At 42.2% G+C, this 18,316-nt stretch overlaps 1 protein-coding gene across 1 annotated transcript in view; it reads right to left on the bottom strand.

Annotated features, from left to right (window-relative positions):
* LOC142592571 (quinone oxidoreductase-like) overlaps positions 1-18,316 on the bottom strand; it is a 39,125-nt gene that overhangs the window by 4,306 nt on the left and 16,503 nt on the right. Inside the window, exons 4-6 of the mRNA XM_075704097.1 lie at positions 14,846-15,050; positions 7,944-8,045; positions 5,280-5,375 (exon numbers count right to left, since the gene is read on the bottom strand). Of these exons, the coding sequence (XP_075560212.1) occupies positions 5,280-5,375; positions 7,944-8,045; positions 14,846-15,050 (403 nt within the window). The remainder of the gene's footprint in view (positions 1-5,279; positions 5,376-7,943; positions 8,046-14,845; positions 15,051-18,316) is intronic.

The raw sequence follows: 18,316 nt of genomic DNA on the forward strand, positions 1-18,316 counted from the left end.
CAGCCACTTGTGCCAAGTGCAGAACAAACTTGGAGTAGTATTCTACGAGACCCAGCAACAAACAAAGGGTGGCAACATCAGTTGCCACTGGTGTGTTAACTATGGAGTCTACCTTCTCTGGAAGTGGCGAGATACCACGTGCAGTGACCTTGTGCCCTAGAAACGCAAGTTCTGGAACATCAAAGAGGCATTTGTTGTTCAGTTTCAGACCTACATTCTTGATCTTTTGCAGTACGGTCTTTAAGTTTGAAAGGTGCTCTTCTGCGGTTTTGCCAAAAATGATGACATCATCAATGTAGAACAACACGCCAGGGCAGCGGTCAAGGATTGTCGCCATCACCTTCAGAAATGCTGCTGGGGCAGAAACCAACCCAAAGCAAACTCTTTTAAAACGGAAAAGGCCGTCATGAGTGATGAAAACTGTCAGATCCCTGCATTCAGGGTGCAAGAGAACCTGATGGTAAGCGGAAGCCAAGTCAAGTTTGGAGAAGTGTGTAGCGCCTACCAAAGCGTGAAGCAGCCCCTCTGTGTGGGGTAACGGGAAGCTGTCTGGAACAATATCTTTGTTCGGCTCTCGAAGGTCTACACATATCCTGATGCTACCATCTTTCTTGTTAACAACAACAATGGGGGACACCCATTCAGAAGCATCGATGCGCTCGATGATGTCAAGGCTTAGCAACCTCTGAAGCTCATTTGATACTGGTGACCGGAGAGAATATGGCAGACGGCGAAGCTTCGAAGTTACAGGCTGCACGCCTTCCCGTGTCTTGATGCGATGCGTGAACCCCTTAGCAAGACCCAACTCAGGACTGAAAAGTGAACTGAACTCATGCGCTAAGGCTGGCGGAAGAGCTTTGTTACGGGGCTGCATGCTTGACGGTGTGGAAATGGAACAGGATAGCGGGTATACGACAGTCGGCAGCAGAGCAATGGATGTGTATAAGCACTTGAGAGCATAACCCTCAATGCAAAGATCGAAGGCTTTAATGCCATCAAGACGGATCAGACAAGTTCCTTGGTCAAAACTTAGTCAGCACTGCTAGATGACGAAACGTCTTCATGACATTCAACTTCACGGACTCGGCCTTGCATTTGAGTTAGCTTGCGGTTGCATACCCTTTGAAAGTGGCCCTTGCGACCGCAAAATGAACAAGTCTTGCCATGCGCTGGACACTGCGGCGCTGATGCGATGTGGTCCCGCGAGCCGCATTGGAAACAATGTGGCGAACCAGCTGGTGCTGTAATGCGGCAAGTGCAGAGTCGTATTCGTCCAGAGGGGCCATGAAAGACTTGTCATCGGTGAGTGCTGCGGCATTTGGCGCTGCCGGTTCTGCTGCGCTGGTCCCTGCATGTATCGCCTGATAAATACGCTGGCCCTCCGCCCCCAAACGTTGCAAAAGAATAACCTTGCGTTGCTCCGGCTTGAATGCGGCGGCTCCGGATGCCAGCAAGTACACGTTGAACACCTGCTCCCAATGCTCCCATGACAATGATGGACAGCCGGGCGTCAGAAGGAAAAACGGTGGCGGAGCAAGCCCGGTGAAGCTCATTGTGGGCGGATACGGACGGCGCAGCGGGGCTTGGGGTGCGTTCACGACATCCTCGTCGCCAATGTGGTGTTGACCGAAGGTGAAAGTCAGGCTCCAGCCGTCCCGATGTAAAAAGCCGTTTATTCAACGTATACAGTCATATACATAATGAAGAACCGAAGCGCCCCCTGGGGAATAAAGAACTGAACTGAATAACGAAACTGAATATAACAGGTACTTAGGTATGCAGACACTGCAGTACTTCCCTGAACTGGTGCAAGTGCCACCGACTGCTTTGGAAAGCATGATGGTACATGCGTAATGAATGCACCCCAGCAGTCCCCAGCAGTGTTCAACAACTGCCAACCATGTTTGCAGCTGTCATTGTTGCTTAAGTATTGCTTTGCTTCTGGGCACAAGTTCACCAAATCGTTTGCCAAATGATTAATTCATTCATGGCTACAACAGTGTGACTAGGAGACAGGCCAAGAAAAGCCGAGGACACTACACGGTGCTGTGAGGTGTCGCCTTCTTGGTCTATTTTACAGTTAAGCTGTATATGACTAGGATACCGGGATTTATTCAGCTCTGCAGCCAAAAACTCAACCAATCACAGCAGTTCCTTGCAGCACCCCCACATGGTGCTCGCCTCCGCGCATCTAGTTATGCTCATAACATCTATCCATCCATGGCAGCAGTGGCGCCAGCCTTGCAGGGGGGGGGGAAGAAAAAGAAAGAACGAGAAAGCTCGCCTGTGCATAGCGTTCATCGCAAGTGTTTCCCAGTAAAGATTACAGTTACTGCGGTTGTCTGGAAGCAGCAACTGTAGCATACGAAGCAGGGAGTGACATCACTACACTTTTATACATAAAAGAAGAACCTGCCTAGCAACTGATTTCATTTCTGTTGTGATGGTGCTATGGAAAGGCCACACATAGTTAGGAATCCCAAAGAGCGGTATGAACACGATGAGCAGCAACGGGAATAGCAACGTCAATATACGCAACGGCGTCAGGCTCAGGCTCGGCAAGACCGAGTCTCAGGCTACATCACATTGGCCTGTCGGATCAGGTGCTGCCACAGCTTCACTGGCCAACTACCTCCACAGCATGGATTGGAGCTGGTTTTTTATTTATGGATACTGTGATCTTGTACAAGTCCATAGCAGGGTGCTTACTTAAACAGTTTTGGAAAATTACAATAAAATAAAGCAGTTACAAAATTTTATATCAATACAAGACATAAAATAAGCAGCAGAAGCTTGATGTGGGCGAGTTGGTTTAACATACTTTAAGAAAAAATAGTGCTACAAAGACGCTGACTAAAGGAACGGCCTGTACGATGGACATCGCTAACTTCCAACTAAATGTTTATATAGATAGAAATGAATAGTACAACCATGACATCATAACTTCTCTATTGTATCAGAAAAGCAATCTCTTTTTCAGTAAGTGCTACTGACAGGCAGCTAACATACTTTAGCATTTAGTTGGAAGTTAGTGCCTGTCTATCGTACATGTTCTTCTTTTAGTCTGCGTCTTTGTAGCACTGTTTTTTCTTCAAGTACACAAAATATTGTCAAGTTGAGTAGTTTTCAAGCAATGAGGATGTACCATGCACACTATTCTAAGCAATAATAGCCCCTTCTGTGCCACGCTATTAATATCTGAATTCTGACCAATAATGGCAAAATAATTTTTCAGGACACCCAGTTGCCAACTTGTTTTACTTCCTCTGCCAGTATAACTCGCTCTTTCTTGCACTGCCCCCTCCCCCACCAGATTGTGTGCTGCCATCTACCAGAAGCATGACAAACCACTCAGACGAAACAAGCATTGGCAGAAAACGAAAAGTACCATCAACAAGTTGAGCTTGTCCTTGACCACTCTTACTAGAAGACCATCGATGAGCCCAGCTTGTGCACGGCACAGAAGGGGCTCAAACAATTTATTTGAGAGGTTAACTGTGTTATTGTTTTACTGTGTCGTAACCAAAGAAATGCACAAGGATGTCGGAGGTTTCGACATTGGAACAACTATTATTCTCGTCCTAGTTGCAGTTGTCAATGTATAACAACTACCATATTTCTCAGTCCTCATTCATTCATTCCTTTCGTGTGTTTCTGCCACGGCACTGTAACACTTAGACAACATACAGAAGTCGCAACCAACTACTGCACTTTCGTTACAACTTGAGACATGGTCAACTAGCACTAAAAAAATATGGGACGAGAACGAGAAGCACACAGGACACTACGCTAGACTTCAACTGAACGGAACCTCTGTTCTATCACTGGCTTTCACCAAGAAAGAGTCCCTATCTGGAAAATAACCTGCACATCGATTTGTTCCGACAACTTCTGTGTTAGAGTGGGAGGAAGGGGAAACAGAGAATGAAAGTCGCTTGTCGTATAGACTCGTGTAAGGGCCGCACTTTTATTTCACAATTTTGACAAGATGGGGCCCTTACACAGTGTCCCGTCTAAGGGCCATTACTAGATGGCTCTAGATCGTACAGTCTACGCTTGTTACAACGGACTTCTGCACAAGAGACTTTCGGCTATAACAGACCACATTTCAACCTTAGGTTGCTCTTGCTATTTTATTAATGCAATGAAGTTCGCTTTTAATGGATCGCTCTACAGAGGACTATCGGCTACAATGGACGAAATTAGCATCAATTTTTTTTAAATCAGATGTATAAAATGTAGTTTTGCAGTGTTGACGTGGGCTGGCAGCTGACTTGCGAGGGTCAGCCGACGATGGTGGCCAATGTCTTGCACGTGAGGGAGGGAGGAAAGCGGGGTGGAAGCACACAATCTTTTGCATGCGAGGCACGGGAAGGGGGGGGGGAGGTGACAAAGTGCGCGCCCACATGGGCTTCATATCTTGAAAGCGATCTGTGATGTGGAGAAAAGTACACCCAGTGCTGGTAGCTCTGTATGTGCTGTGCTTTCAACATTTAGTTCATGTTGAAGCGAGAGACAGCACGAAGGTCAACTCGGTCACTGCTGCTGCTGTGCATATCTTGCTTAATTTGCTATCGCAATCGATACTTCGCCTTTCAGGCAAAACTGCGACTTTTCTTTTTCTTTTCCTTTTTTTTTTACTTTGGACGTTCGTCACTCAGTCTTTGCAATAAAGTTGTTAGACATCGCAACGAAAGTTTTGGAAGTGAGGCATCTTGGATATTATGGACTTTGGATAAAACGGACTTTTTTTGTTAGATTATTAGGGTCTGTTGTAATGAGAGTCAACTGTAAGTGCCGCTACTAGATGGCTCTTGCCACATAGTAGTGGCAAGCAGAAGTGCACAGCATGTGGAAATTGCATGCGAAAAGCAAAGGCAATTGCTTCTCCACTGTAAATATTTTTTCCAAATTTTGGGCTACCAAGCTAGGGGTGTGGCCCTTACACAACTCTATACAGTATTTGTGTTGGGGGTCCTGCACATCTCATGAATTTTATATATATGCTTCAAAGTAGTAAAAATTCAGTTGAAGTCTAGCGTCGTGTCCCATGTGCTTCTCGTTCTTGTGGTGTATCTTTTCAGTGTTAGTTAACTAGAGCAGTGGTTAACTAGTACCGGAAGTTTGGAATATGCACCAACTAGCCCAACTGTCTTCTCTAATTTGTTACGAGAGGAGACGACTTCAGAAGGGGCGTACTCGTCTTACCCTCTTTGATCCAAGCAAGCCCTGTCCATAGCTAAATAAATCACTTCAGCTTATATTAGCAGTAGTCTTACGGGAGTAGAGGCAAACAGTGCTGCCCCAGTGATGGACGTCTCCTTCCCCATCATGTGCCTCGCGTCGATTTTGGTGGAACCACGGTTTCCCACAACCTGCGCAGCAGCAGACAGCACGAGAGGTCTTCGAGAACATCTTGCACGCATGCATGCCATTCTACATTAAGCCAACATTCAGCATGCAGGAAAAAAAAAATGCATCTTACTGCTTTTTTTTAAATTTCTAATGACGCAATTTTTAAAGGGATACTAGTTACATTTTGGAACACTATAGGCCAGAAAAAGCACAAACGAAAGACAGGTCTCAAGCTTCTGCGTGAACCCATCGTGACATCATTGTAATAACAGTGTCGACATCCAACTAATTACAGTAAAAGAAATTTGCCACGGTAAACTTTAAAGAACTGATTTCAATAGCCTCCTTGCCAATGCAGGCCAGTGCGGGTGCGTAGCTTATACTGGGTAAGCCGAAGCCAACTAACAGCCGGCGATGTACCATCAAAAGACTATAGAAGCAATGGGGAAAAAAGTACATGTGGGTCAATTTATTTTTCTGTATTGTGGCACATCCTGAATTGTCTGACCCCAGATGAGATGAACTGCCCCACGCATGTGGTCAAGTCAATGCTGCTTTGCATCCGGCTCTCGCATTCTTGGTGACCACTCCGCTTATCAGCATCCTGCGAACATAGCCTCTTGTTTCATACAATGCTTATCACTGGACGCGAGGAGATGCATAAAAACAACAGGAAAGCCATATCTTTATGCTAGCATTCAGCTATGAGCGTTGTACGAGATCAGAGGCTTGCAGTGCACCAGTGTACCCTCATCAAGGGTATGGTCTGAATTACAGTTGCATTTATCAAGAGACTTACAGTGGTCACTTTTCTTTGAAATGCAAAGGCACAGCAAGCCTGGCTGCGCCTGTGCCAATTTCATCGATATGCTCCTAAAATGCTGCTACAAGCTTCCTTTTGTTTTTTCCTAGGAAAGTCATTGATGGTTGTTATGATCACACTATTTCAAGTTAAGCAAATCTTTGAACAACAGTGCCTAGGCTTTGGATCCTGCGCTGAATACAACTGTGTGCAAGAGCCAGGAGCTTGGGTGGAAACTGGCAAAAGAAATTGATAAATACTAGGGATGTATATTGTGTTTTCATTCATCCCCCAAAATTTCTGTTATTTTAAGTAGTACGTAAGTGTCTTCTTCACTAATGTCATTCAACTCTTGGCCAATCCCCCGCCATAGGTAGGTGCCAACAAGTAATGGAAATCCACATCAAACAGGTGATTGTGTGCAGCATCTTCATGTTTTTCTCATTGTCTGTCCTTTCAGCACTGATCTTATCGGTTAATCTGCTTTTACAATTTGCCAAATCACAGTGAGAAGGGCATAGGCTTTTGCCATGTTTGTAAACAAGACTGTTGTGACGTCTATAGTGCAATGCCGCATGAGCAGAGAGAAGCTGGGCCTCCTGCTTGATGCTGTGGGTACTGCTATTTTTGCTCGTAAACTTCCTAGCACTGGCATTACTCAGCAAGAGATCAAAACAAAATGTAGACATTTTGCCGTCTATACAGGTGGCACCCCATCTTGGTAATTTTTTCCCAAGTCACTTGAGTTGCTGAATTCAGTGATCTGTTAATAATGAATCATCCTCACTGATATAAAGCATGGCCTTTGTTAAGATGGGCTATCCTGCCTAGATGGTGATTATGATAAGAAGGTAACAACATAAATATACTATGTGCCACTGAAAGCATTAAGCCTTTTGCAAGAACTTGGCAGTGCACTGGTGCTGCATTAGGTAGGCATCACATCTGACAGGCATCACATTTTCATTGAAATTTGATGGCCTGCCATACCAACTGGTCGAATAAGTAGCCGGTGTCGTGTCATTCAACATGCATCGAATTTTTCGTGAGATATAAGTGTGGAGGAGGCCTAAAGCATCTTCCATAGGCAGCAAGTAGCAGTGGCACATGTGTCCAGTTTGTGTACCTTGTCCAATCATAAGCACTGTTCGCAGGATTGAACAAAAGCCTACTAGCCCAGTTTTAAACTCTCGTCCTGGCACAGAATTGTGCTGAAATCATAGGGTAGTAGTAATAGTTGGCAGAACCGGTTATTGACCAATTTCACGAAACAAAAAAATTGGGGTCTAGAGATCTGCATGTTACAAAGAATTGACGTTTTGGGGTCTGTATAAATAAAAAAAAATTTTCAACTTTTATCTTGCGACATTGGTCGGCGACCTGCTTGGTTTATGTCGCTAAAGTCGAACCCAGATGTGTCGAATCTGAAGGGGGTCACAAGAAAGTTCGATACATAGGTAATTCAACACATAAAATAAAATTATGATACAAAAACTTTCAAGTGGATTTTACAGCTGTTCGTTTTACACAACAATTTGTTATATGTGGGTTCGATGTATCCGGGTACGACTGTATCACTCGACCAGACACTGTGAAGTCAAACTCTCCATTAGATTGCAGTAATAGTGCATGGCTTCTATAATCATAGAAAACAGGCAAGTCTGTGTTTCCCCACTGAACTCTAGGATGAGCGCACTTCACTGAATCACTGCTCAGTGCCAGGACAGAGCAGTTGAATTACGCAGAGCCATCGTGAAATTGTGGCAGGATGCTACGGCATACTCACAATGACGACACCATTCTTGCGCAGGAGAGTGAGGTCGTTGTCCAGGTTAACATTGGCAAGCATTTCAATGATGACATCCAGACCCTGTCCTTCAGTCCATTCCTGCCAAGGAAGGTGCCATGAACCACAAGATGCCACATTCTCATCTTCATCACAGTTTACTGGAACCTTGCCACAAATCACATATGAAGTCGATTCCTGTTACTGCGGCAGCATTATAATGACACCGAAAAGAAAAGTTATTTGAGCTGCGTTAGTGAATTGCCATTCTATAATAGCAGAAAAGATGCCTAGCAAGCCATAAAGGAAGCAAACATGAAAAACGCATGGTAACGCCACCTAAAAGTTCCTGCATCAACTCGCTACGACGTCACCAATTTTAATACTGTCTGCTTGGGCCTAGTTAATTTTTTTATCGGTAGAGATAAATGGATCTGTATTATAAAAGACCCAAAGACTGGACATAGCTGAACATAGCAAGTTTTGAGGACATTTACTGAACAACTTCCAAAGTACAAAAAAGCACTCTGAAGTACTTCTTTAACACTTCAGAGCACTTCGCATTTTTGTATCCGAAAATGTTTTCTTTTCTCGTATATCAGATCATTTTGTACATAAACTGTTTTGCTTTTGTTTCTGCATATTCTCTAAAATATTGTGCAGTAGTACCTGCACATGCATGAGTGATGATAATTCTTTTTTCTCTTTTTAAATGTTTTGTATGCATGCTGCCTTTGATAATGTGCTGTGCTGCTGAAGGTGTACTGTGCTCAAATGTGAAATGTACTGTGCTGCTGTACTGCAGAAGGGCTTGGAATCTAGCCATGTCAAGCTCTACAGAGCTTTTACTACCTAGTCCTCCGTTCAAGTGGAAATGCACCGTTTGATTGATTGGATTGAAATTTGTGATGTCACACAGGCATGCTGGTGCTGGGGCTCTGGCGAGAAATAAAGGAGCGGTACTTCCACCTTTATTTTCTTCTCTAATAACCAACCTGTTAGCAGAAAATTAACAAAAATAGACTTTTGAAGAATTACTTTATTAGTCTAAACTAAGTTAAAGTTTCCTTTGAGTCCCTTCAAACAGAGTTTTAGACATTGCACAATAATTTTCAAAGTTGCCATGAGCATCTAAACACAGTCAAACCTTGATTTAAGGAAATTCAATTTCAAAAAATTTTCTATTTGACAAAGCACTTTGGGTTCCGCTATGCGTGTTCATAAAACCTAACGCACTCAAAACCTTGAATGAATAAAAGGAACTCAACCTTTCATTTGACTTAATGAAGCTTCGAGAAGAAATATGGGCAAAACATTCAGAAAATATGGGTAAGCTAAGTGATGTATGCTATTGACCTGTGAATGCTTGCCATCCCCACGTGAAGGAATGCAAGACACTCTTAATAGGTTTGTTGCTTGTGATAAATGTGCCCCCATATGCAAGCAAAAACTGCATATTTTGTTTCATTCTTGCTTTATGTTAACTTTATTTTTTTGCTCTTGAAATACTGTTTTAAATTTAACAAAGCGAAATAATTATTGGGTCCCATTGTCTTCATTCAATCGAGGCTTCTTTGTATTGTAATTTAGATCTGCTTTCAGGTAAATTCCTAGATTCTATTTCGTGAATCTTCATCACCTTGTAGGTTACTGAAAAAACATGGTTAGTTAATCAGTGGTCTAGCACGTCAAGGTAAACCTTGCCCTGTCATTCGCTAGCCTTTTAGTTAGCTTATTTGGCAAAGTAAGTGCGGCAGAAACGCATCAGGGGCAAGTTCAATCTCTAAAACGAAAATTCTGACTGGTAGGTCTTGCACAGTAGATAAACCACAGTAGATTATGAAAAGGGATGATCGCAGAAGTAAGAAACACAGGACAATGCACCCTGTGTGTCTTGTTTCTGCGGTCGTTCCCTGTCTAGTGCACTGCAATTTGCCTGTTACGGTTCAATGTCCCGACTAGAGCAAAATTTCCAACCGAAAAAAAAAAAAAAAATCTGTCATCTTTGCTTGCGTCGTTTATCTAGAAAAAACAAGAGGACTTGCAGTTTCACCTACAATGCAAAGCAGTGACAAGATATCTGGAACAATAACTATATGCAGTAGGTTCTGCACATTTTGCGTGCTACAGGTCACAGTAAACATTCACAGATCCACATGATACCCTGTTGTTCGATAAAAGGATTGCTACTCCCGATGCGATGCGGTCAGCTTCATTCAGCCTCTGCTTTTCTTGCAGGTAAATAACAAATATTCTATATTCATAAATCGGACTCAAGTTACGCTGCCCTCGTTGTGCTGCCGGGCCCATACAGCTTCTTGTTCATTGTGAAACAATGTATGCGCATTTTGGCTAAGCTACTACTACTCGCTGGACACATCGAAGAAAACCCCGGCCCTAGCCTTTGTTCTGCTACTATGCAAACGTCAGGGGACATCATGTCAGCTCTCGACGAAATTCATTCTGGGCAGGTCTCTTTGCCAACTGAAATGAAGTCGATTTGCACTAAGCTATTGGCAAACGACAAGGTGTTTGAAAGTATTAAAAAAAGACTGGACAAGGTGGAGGAGGACTATTCGTGCATTGCTGTGATGAAAACAAAATTAGATACCACCCATGGCCTTACAAAATGTAATGCCGCTGATATTGTGAACCTGGCAGCACGAATAGATCTCGCTGAAGATAGGTCACGTCGTAGCAACTTAGTGTTTTTTGGGTTGTCAGATTCCGAGCGTGAAACATGGGATCAACCTGAAAGTCTCATTATCCAGCACTGCAGTTCAAACCTTAATTTCTAAATCCAGTCAAATGACATAGAGTGCACCCACCGGCTTGGAAAATTCCAACAAAGTAAGAACAAACCAATAATTGTGGTGCTCGCTGACTTCAAAGTAAAACAACATATTCTTTCCAATGCAAAAAAAACTATGATCAGGCTTCAGGATGTCTGAAGATTACTCCCACAATACCCGTATTGCCCGCAGAAACCTCGTAGAATATGGCAAATCCCAAGGGCAAGCTTTTAAACTTCACCTCGACAAGCTGATTATAGATAACAGGAGCTACTTATTTGATCACTCCAACGATAGAATCATCCCATCTAAAACATAGCTACCTCACAATGCTTCCGGAAACATGTGTGACCCTTTCCCATTTCTTTACACCAACATTAGACGCATTCATCCGAAAAGTGATTCACTTCAATACCTTGTCGAAACAACTGAATCTAAAATAATTGCATTAACTGAAACATGGCTAAATTCTTCCATTGGTGATTCTGAACTATTCAGAATTTTTCCTGATTTTGATATTTTTTGGCGAGACTGAGACGGCAGGCATGGCAGTGGTGTCATGCTGGTGACCTACCTTAGTCTAATAGCTGCTCATTAATTGACATAGCTATGCCAATCAAAGCCTTACTTCTTGTTTGCAAAACTTCATATCCACCTGTCATATTCGGTGTACGCTATCGCCCTCCTGAAACTGAACCTTCCTTCGTTGTTTCACTACAAGAATTACTCTGTTCTGTAATGTCCACACACCATGACGCTTCTATCATTTTATACAGTGATTTTAACTTTCCATCTATAAACTGGCTTGACTTTCTATCATCTACATCAAGGAATAACGAAGAATGCAAATATTTTAACACATGCCTCACATTTGGTCTTACACAGCTAATCTTGGAACCAACGAGACTTACTGATAAAAGCGCGCACATACTTGATCTTTTGCTGACGTCACATCCTGATAATGTCTCGTCACTAACAATTTTACCTGGATTGAACGATCATGTAGTAGTTCACGGTTCTATTTATTGCAAGCTATTACACCCAAAAAAAGAAGGTAAATCATTAACACTGTATGATCAAGTGGACTATGCCAGCATGAATAGAGACTTGGCTGAGTTCTGCACTTGGTTCCTAGTTGATTTTCTGGGTAGATCAGTTGAAACAAACTGGCTATTGTTTAAAAACAAAATGTGTAACCGAATTAATAAATGCATATCAACCATTTATGTTAGAGAGCATGTATCCTCTCCTTGGTTCAATAAAAACTTAAAACATCTGAATAACAAAAAGAAGAGACAGTTACGAGCTGCCAAAAATTCAAACAACGCATGGGGTTGGGGCAAGATACAAGGCAACAGAGAAAGCATTCCAACACTTTTCAGGGGAAGCTAAGCAACGATTCCTTTCTACGACGTTCCTACCATGTTGCAGAATAATCCCCAAAGCAATTCTGGAAAACAATTAAACCAGGCCACCATAAAACCGTCTCGTTATGCGACCGTCACAATAACCCTCTTCCTGAAACAAAGGCCCCAAATGTACTCAATGACATTCTTTCTTCTGTATTTACCCTCAAACCCAGTGATGAACTGCCCGATTTTCCAGAACTTCATTTCCCTACTATGCCGCACTATTCAGCCCTAATGGTATCAGCAAACTAATAGACAATCTTAAGTTGTCATCTTCAGCAGGCATTGATAGTATTAACTCTAAGGTATGAAAGGATACCAAACATTATACAAGCATCATCCTGTCTCATATTTTCCAACAGTTCTTGTTATTAGGAGTGGTGCCACAGAACTGAAAGGTGGGCAAGACTATCCCAGTTCCAAAGAAAGGTACTACTTCATCACGTAACAGCTATCGACCCATTTCATTAACGAGTGTGCCCTCTAAATTAATGGAACACGTCATTTCTTTGCATATAACCAAGTTTCTAAGCTCTGTTGTCTTCTTTCACCCACAGCAGCATGGATTTCAAAAAGGTCTATCCTGTGAGACCCAGCTTGTATTATTTATTCATGACATCAGCTCAAGCATTGATCACAATATCTCCATAGATGCCCTGTTCCTGGACTTCAAGAAAGCCTTTGACAAGGTGCCGTACTAACGGCTATTCCTTAAGCTCTCTCACCTAAACCTTAAGTGGAAGCTTTAACTCGGGTGCCCCTATCTAAATACAGGTAAAAGGAGAATTCGTTTTTCTCTGCAACCACTGCACCAAATTTGATGAGGTTTGTTGCATTTAAAAGAAAAACTTGAAATCTAGTGACTGTTGGTTTCAAATATTATATTTAGGTCGTAAAATGTTTATTGAAAGTTGGCAAAAATAGAAAATTTTGCAAATAGAATTGCATCTAATAGAATATATAAGGCGGACAAAATTGATATGTTACACATGAATCTCAAAAAATTTGGTAATATGGAAATACAGATATTGCAGAACACTTGTAAACAACGTAACAAACTCACGTAAGATGTAAAATGATAGATTGAATTTGTCCGCTTGCAACGATTTAATGGATGCCGTTCACAGAACCACGATATCTTTTCTTGATGCAGAGCTGCGAGTTTGTAAACTTCGTGCTTCTATTTTTTTCAAACTTGCGCATTTTTGAAAATTCTTGGAACAAAATTCATGCCCTAAATAGAAATTCCGCTTCCAACAGTCACTAGAATTTAACTTTCTCTCTCAAATGCAATAAATTTCATTAAAATCGGTCCAGGGATTATCTCAGAAAAACGTTTTTGCATTATACATATATTTGAATAGGCCGCGTCAATGTTGGGCCCGAACTAAAGCTTCCACTTAAGCCCTCTGCCTTCGACTGGTTGTGTGACTTTCTCACAAACAGGAAACAGTTTGTCTGTACTAATGGGCATACTTCCTCGTTAGCACCTGTTGTATCCAGAGTTCCTCAAGGCACCATCCTTGAACCATTACTTCTTATTTTTGTCAATGACCTACCGACCAGCATCTCCTCCTGTACTTGCCTTTTCACAGATGATTGTGTCATCTACCATCCTATCCATAGTTTCCACAATAACATTTCCCTTCAAAATGATTTACATATGGTTGAAATGTGGTGTAAGACTTGGTTAATGTCTTTAAATGTCAAGAAAATGTTGCAGATCTTCTTCCACCGCCGAGCTTCTTACGAAGCATATAAGTATGTTGTTCTTGGCTCCGAGTTCAGCGTCATCATATAAGTAACTGGGCATCACAGTATCTCATGATCTCAACTGGTCCCATCATATAGCAAGCATAAAAAATGAATCTAACCGCGTCCTTGGCTATGTCAGGCGTAATTTTAAGTTCACCCCTTCTCACATAAAACTGCTAACGTACCAAACATTTATTCGTCCTAAGCTCGAATACGCATGCGCAATTTGGGACCCACATCAGATTAGCCTACAAAAAGCTATTGAATCCATCCAAAACCACGCTATTAGATTTGTTTTCTCAGATCATTCTTACTATTCTAGCATTACTGAACTAAAACATAGAGTTAATCTTTCCAGTCTTGAGTCACGCAGAAAAATAGCATGCCTGTCCCTTTACCATAAGTTTACCATCACTCGTCACTTGCTTGCTCAATTATCACACCTGCTCATCGCCTTTCGCTCAGCAACAGTCATTATAAAGCTGTATACCCACCTCCTGCCTTCACTACTGCGCATCTCAACTCATTTTTCATTTGAACTGTGAACGATTGGAATCATCTGCCCACAGACGCTGCACACCATTCCAATCCTAACCACTTCAAGTCTTTCAGCGAAGACCTGGCACAAATGTAATACCCACCCCTCGTGTAAAACCCCGCACTAGGGGCATTTGAGGTATAAATAAATAAATGAATGAATGAATGAATGAATGAATGAATGAATGAATGAATGAATGAATGAATGAATGAATGAATGAACCTCTTTTCAAAAAGAAAATGTTCTTCAGTGTTGACTCTAGTCCAAGCCATCAACTGTTAAGGAGAAAACGAGCGAGCACCCAGCAGCAGTCGCGCCAAACCATGGGGAGGTATGAAAAGAAAGCGTTGTCTTGAAAAACAGAATAGCAAGCTACCATTGGCTATAAACATTTAGGCACAAACAAACCATGATCTTGGGCAGGTAGTCTCGCTGCTTGTGGCAGGCTGTGAACTCCGCGCCCAGACTCTTGACCAGCTCCATGCCGTAGCTGGTACCTGCTGTGCCGGCCACCTGGCAACCCACCAGGCGTTTGGCAATCTGAATGGAGGCCGTGCCCACAGACCCACTTGCACCATGGACCAGGAGGCGGTGAGAGGCCTGCGCCTTGGCCCTGAGCACACCACAAGAGAAGAGATTCTTTAGAAAGGCAACAGCTGCGATAGCGTCCTCACTAGGGGTGGCCACATAATAGACGTTTTTGGTTCCACAAGGACTCTATAGAGGAACCCTAAATCTGTTTAAGCTCATCAAATATTATTTGAAAACTTAATTTTTTGTTAATTTAGTGATAATACATTGACCATTACAAGAGAAAATTCAAGTAAAGATTTCGTTTTTTTTTTTAGCGTCTGAATCCCAATGTCAGCATGTCAGTGCGATGTGTTGGATTTCAACTTATTTTTTCATATGTTCACTTCCTAAGTTCAATCTGTGGCTCTTTTAGAATGCAATGCAGTCCATTTTTATAGATAAACAATTAACTAGGCCCTAACAGTTGCCATCGAAATTCATGACCTTACGGCAAGCTGATGTGAACTGGTGGGAACTTCAAGGTGGCGTAACCACCTGCCTTTCGTTCTTGAGCCTCTTCTTTGCTTTTCGGGCCTCCTTCACGTGCAATCTCGCGAAACAAATGAAGCAAAAATAGAATTTTTTTATAGCTGAAAGAGCGAAAGTTTTTCATTCTTATACAAACACCACCTAGGACTGTAAATGTGGAAATCTTGCAGATACCAGAAATTTCTTAGTGCAAGTGTAAAGCTTCCACCAATATGCCTGCCACTTTCCAGATGGTGGATTCCACCTCCAGCTGAAAACTCTGTCCAGTTGGTTCCAGCTGGAGCTGCAAAACTTCCAGCTGGAAAGCCAGCTGAGGTGGATTCCATTTCTAGCTGGCTTTGGGAAATTTCCAGCTAGAGGTGCTAATTCCAATAGGAAATCCGGCTGAAAAGCCTATTTCCAGCTGGGAATTCCCATCCAGTTTTCATGAGGGGTGCAGTAAGAGTGGAATTTTTGGTATTGTTGAAGGATAATATACTAGTACAAGTGACATCATTTTTCTCATTAGTGTTCCCTTAAAGAGCCCCTCACCAGGTATGGCCATATTGAGCTGACAAGCACAGAGCATACACTGCACGATAACGATAATGTCTACAAAGTGTTACATCGCTATGCACCGCGGAAAGATCTGAAATTTCAAACTGAATGCCATTTTTCCTTCTCCTCGCGGCCGCCACGCTCCAAGCCAGAGGATGACGTACTTGCGTCCCTGCACCCATGTATTTCAGTCCGCAGTGTTACGTCGCTTGTGGCGACACGTGACTTCGAGAATTATTGAAGACATCTGTTTTCTGTTCAATCTGTAGCTTGAATTGACGAATTGAAGTTTAGAGAAATAATAAAACACACAAATGGAATGTCTGCATGTCTTTTGTTTTACATCACACTGAAGAAGGAGAGATCTACTTCCGCTTCGTCTGCTTGTTCCCACGGTCGTGCGGTCACGTGCGCAGCTAGGTACCGAAACTATGCCATTTTCTACGGTGTTCCAGCGCAATATCATGCTCTGCAATCTGCTTGTCCTACTTCAGTATTCCTCTAGCACTGAATTATACCACTAGTCATGTGTCCTTGTGCACAGAGCGCAAAATCGTGCGTTGCGCGAAACGATAACAGCTTCTGCGCAACGCCACCAACAGAAGTGCGCATCGCCGAAAAAAGAAAAAAAAAAGATGAAGAAAAAAAGTGAAGCCGTGATCGCGTGACGTATGTGTCGTACATGAAAAAGTGATCGCGTACGTAAAAAAGTGATCGCGTGACGTATGTGTCGCGCGATTCTCAAGGTCTGGCATGGGGGAATGCAGGAAGGAATTTCCCTTGCAAAGGCTACACGGAGTGAGTGGAGAGGGAGTCTCGCTATGCGGTGGAGCCCACCTGCTGAAATCATGGGTTCACAGCATTGAAATATTTCTATCTCGGCTATTAATGAGCAGACTTGAAAGATTTTCGCAGCAGAACACTCCCTAGAGGACACGTAACAACTTCCAGCATATAATTAAAATTTGCTATGGGGCCTGGTGAGGAGCCCTTTAATATGCCTGTGTAATAAACGTGCGACCTATCTGGTGACATTCCATAACAAAAAAAAAAAACGGCAAAGACAGGACAATATCAAATGCTAGTAACTCTCTTCACTGAAGCAAAATTGTTTCGCCATATTTCCTGCAAATTCAGAATCATTAAAAGCATACCACAGGGTGTACCACTGTGATCACAATTTTCTACTCTTCAGGGAGTTGTGTTTAGTTTACAGAATACAGACTTGATGTGATAACTCTCTATTACAGATACATGAGGACACTAACTGCAGTAGAACCTAGTTAATACATCCTGAAAAAGAAAAATAACGCAAGAAAGAACACACTAACTGGAAAATAACATGCGACCTGAATTCAGTCACTACAAGAACTTGGCAGACCCAACTGTAATTGACATCGAAATAATTCAAAGTGTTACTTCTTGATCTATAAAACTCTCACAGGCAGACATTAGTTGCATTAGATGTCAAAATGAATATATGATTAATTAACAAAGTTTTTCTGATTAACTTTAAACTAATAACTTTACAGCACACTTTGAAGTTTACTAATTGTATAGCCAGTGACTTGGAAAGCCATATCCACTTGGAAGGAATTCTAAAGATAGCATCAATTTCGAGATATGCGTTCCCAAAGTTTGCAATGAAATGCGTAGGTTTTTCGGTAAATTTGTTACCTTAAATGCATAAAGACTTAATGCGTTCCGTTAAAAATTAAGTGGAACAACAGTGCATTTTTATCACAAGTTTGACAGCGCTTATCTTAAAACTGTTGCTAGATTCAAGTTTGTATATTGTAGGTACAATAACGTAATAAGTTAAAAAGCTGATTAGTGAAATTTCATCACTTAGTCAAAAATTTATTTTGATTTTCAGTATGTAAGTAATGTCTGCCTCTTTGAGTAATTCAGGTGAATGAATAGATTTGTGCTATATGGCACAGGACGTTTTTACAAATTCTGTTAACACAAAAAAAGAGACACCCAATATATTCGCACCACACAAACTCCATTGTTGAAGTAGACCTTACATCAAGCATTCAATATACATAGTGCTCATAAGAATTTACAAATTAAGGCAAATTAATTAGTCATCCATTAGGCCAGTCATCCAAGCATAGCTGGCTCCAGACATCCAAAAAGCTGACAGGGCTACTTTCTGCATCATAAGGAATTCTGAACAATTTCACCGCAAAAGTCGAAACTGAACTGCATAGAGCACAATTGTCGCACCTTTAGTAGGCGCCCACAAATAATGTGGCACTTATGCTTCGCCCTCGC

The sequence above is a fragment of the Dermacentor variabilis genome, chromosome 9 (assembly GCF_050947875.1).
Source record: "Dermacentor variabilis isolate Ectoservices chromosome 9, ASM5094787v1, whole genome shotgun sequence".
Taxonomy (NCBI): domain Eukaryota; kingdom Metazoa; phylum Arthropoda; class Arachnida; order Ixodida; family Ixodidae; genus Dermacentor; species Dermacentor variabilis.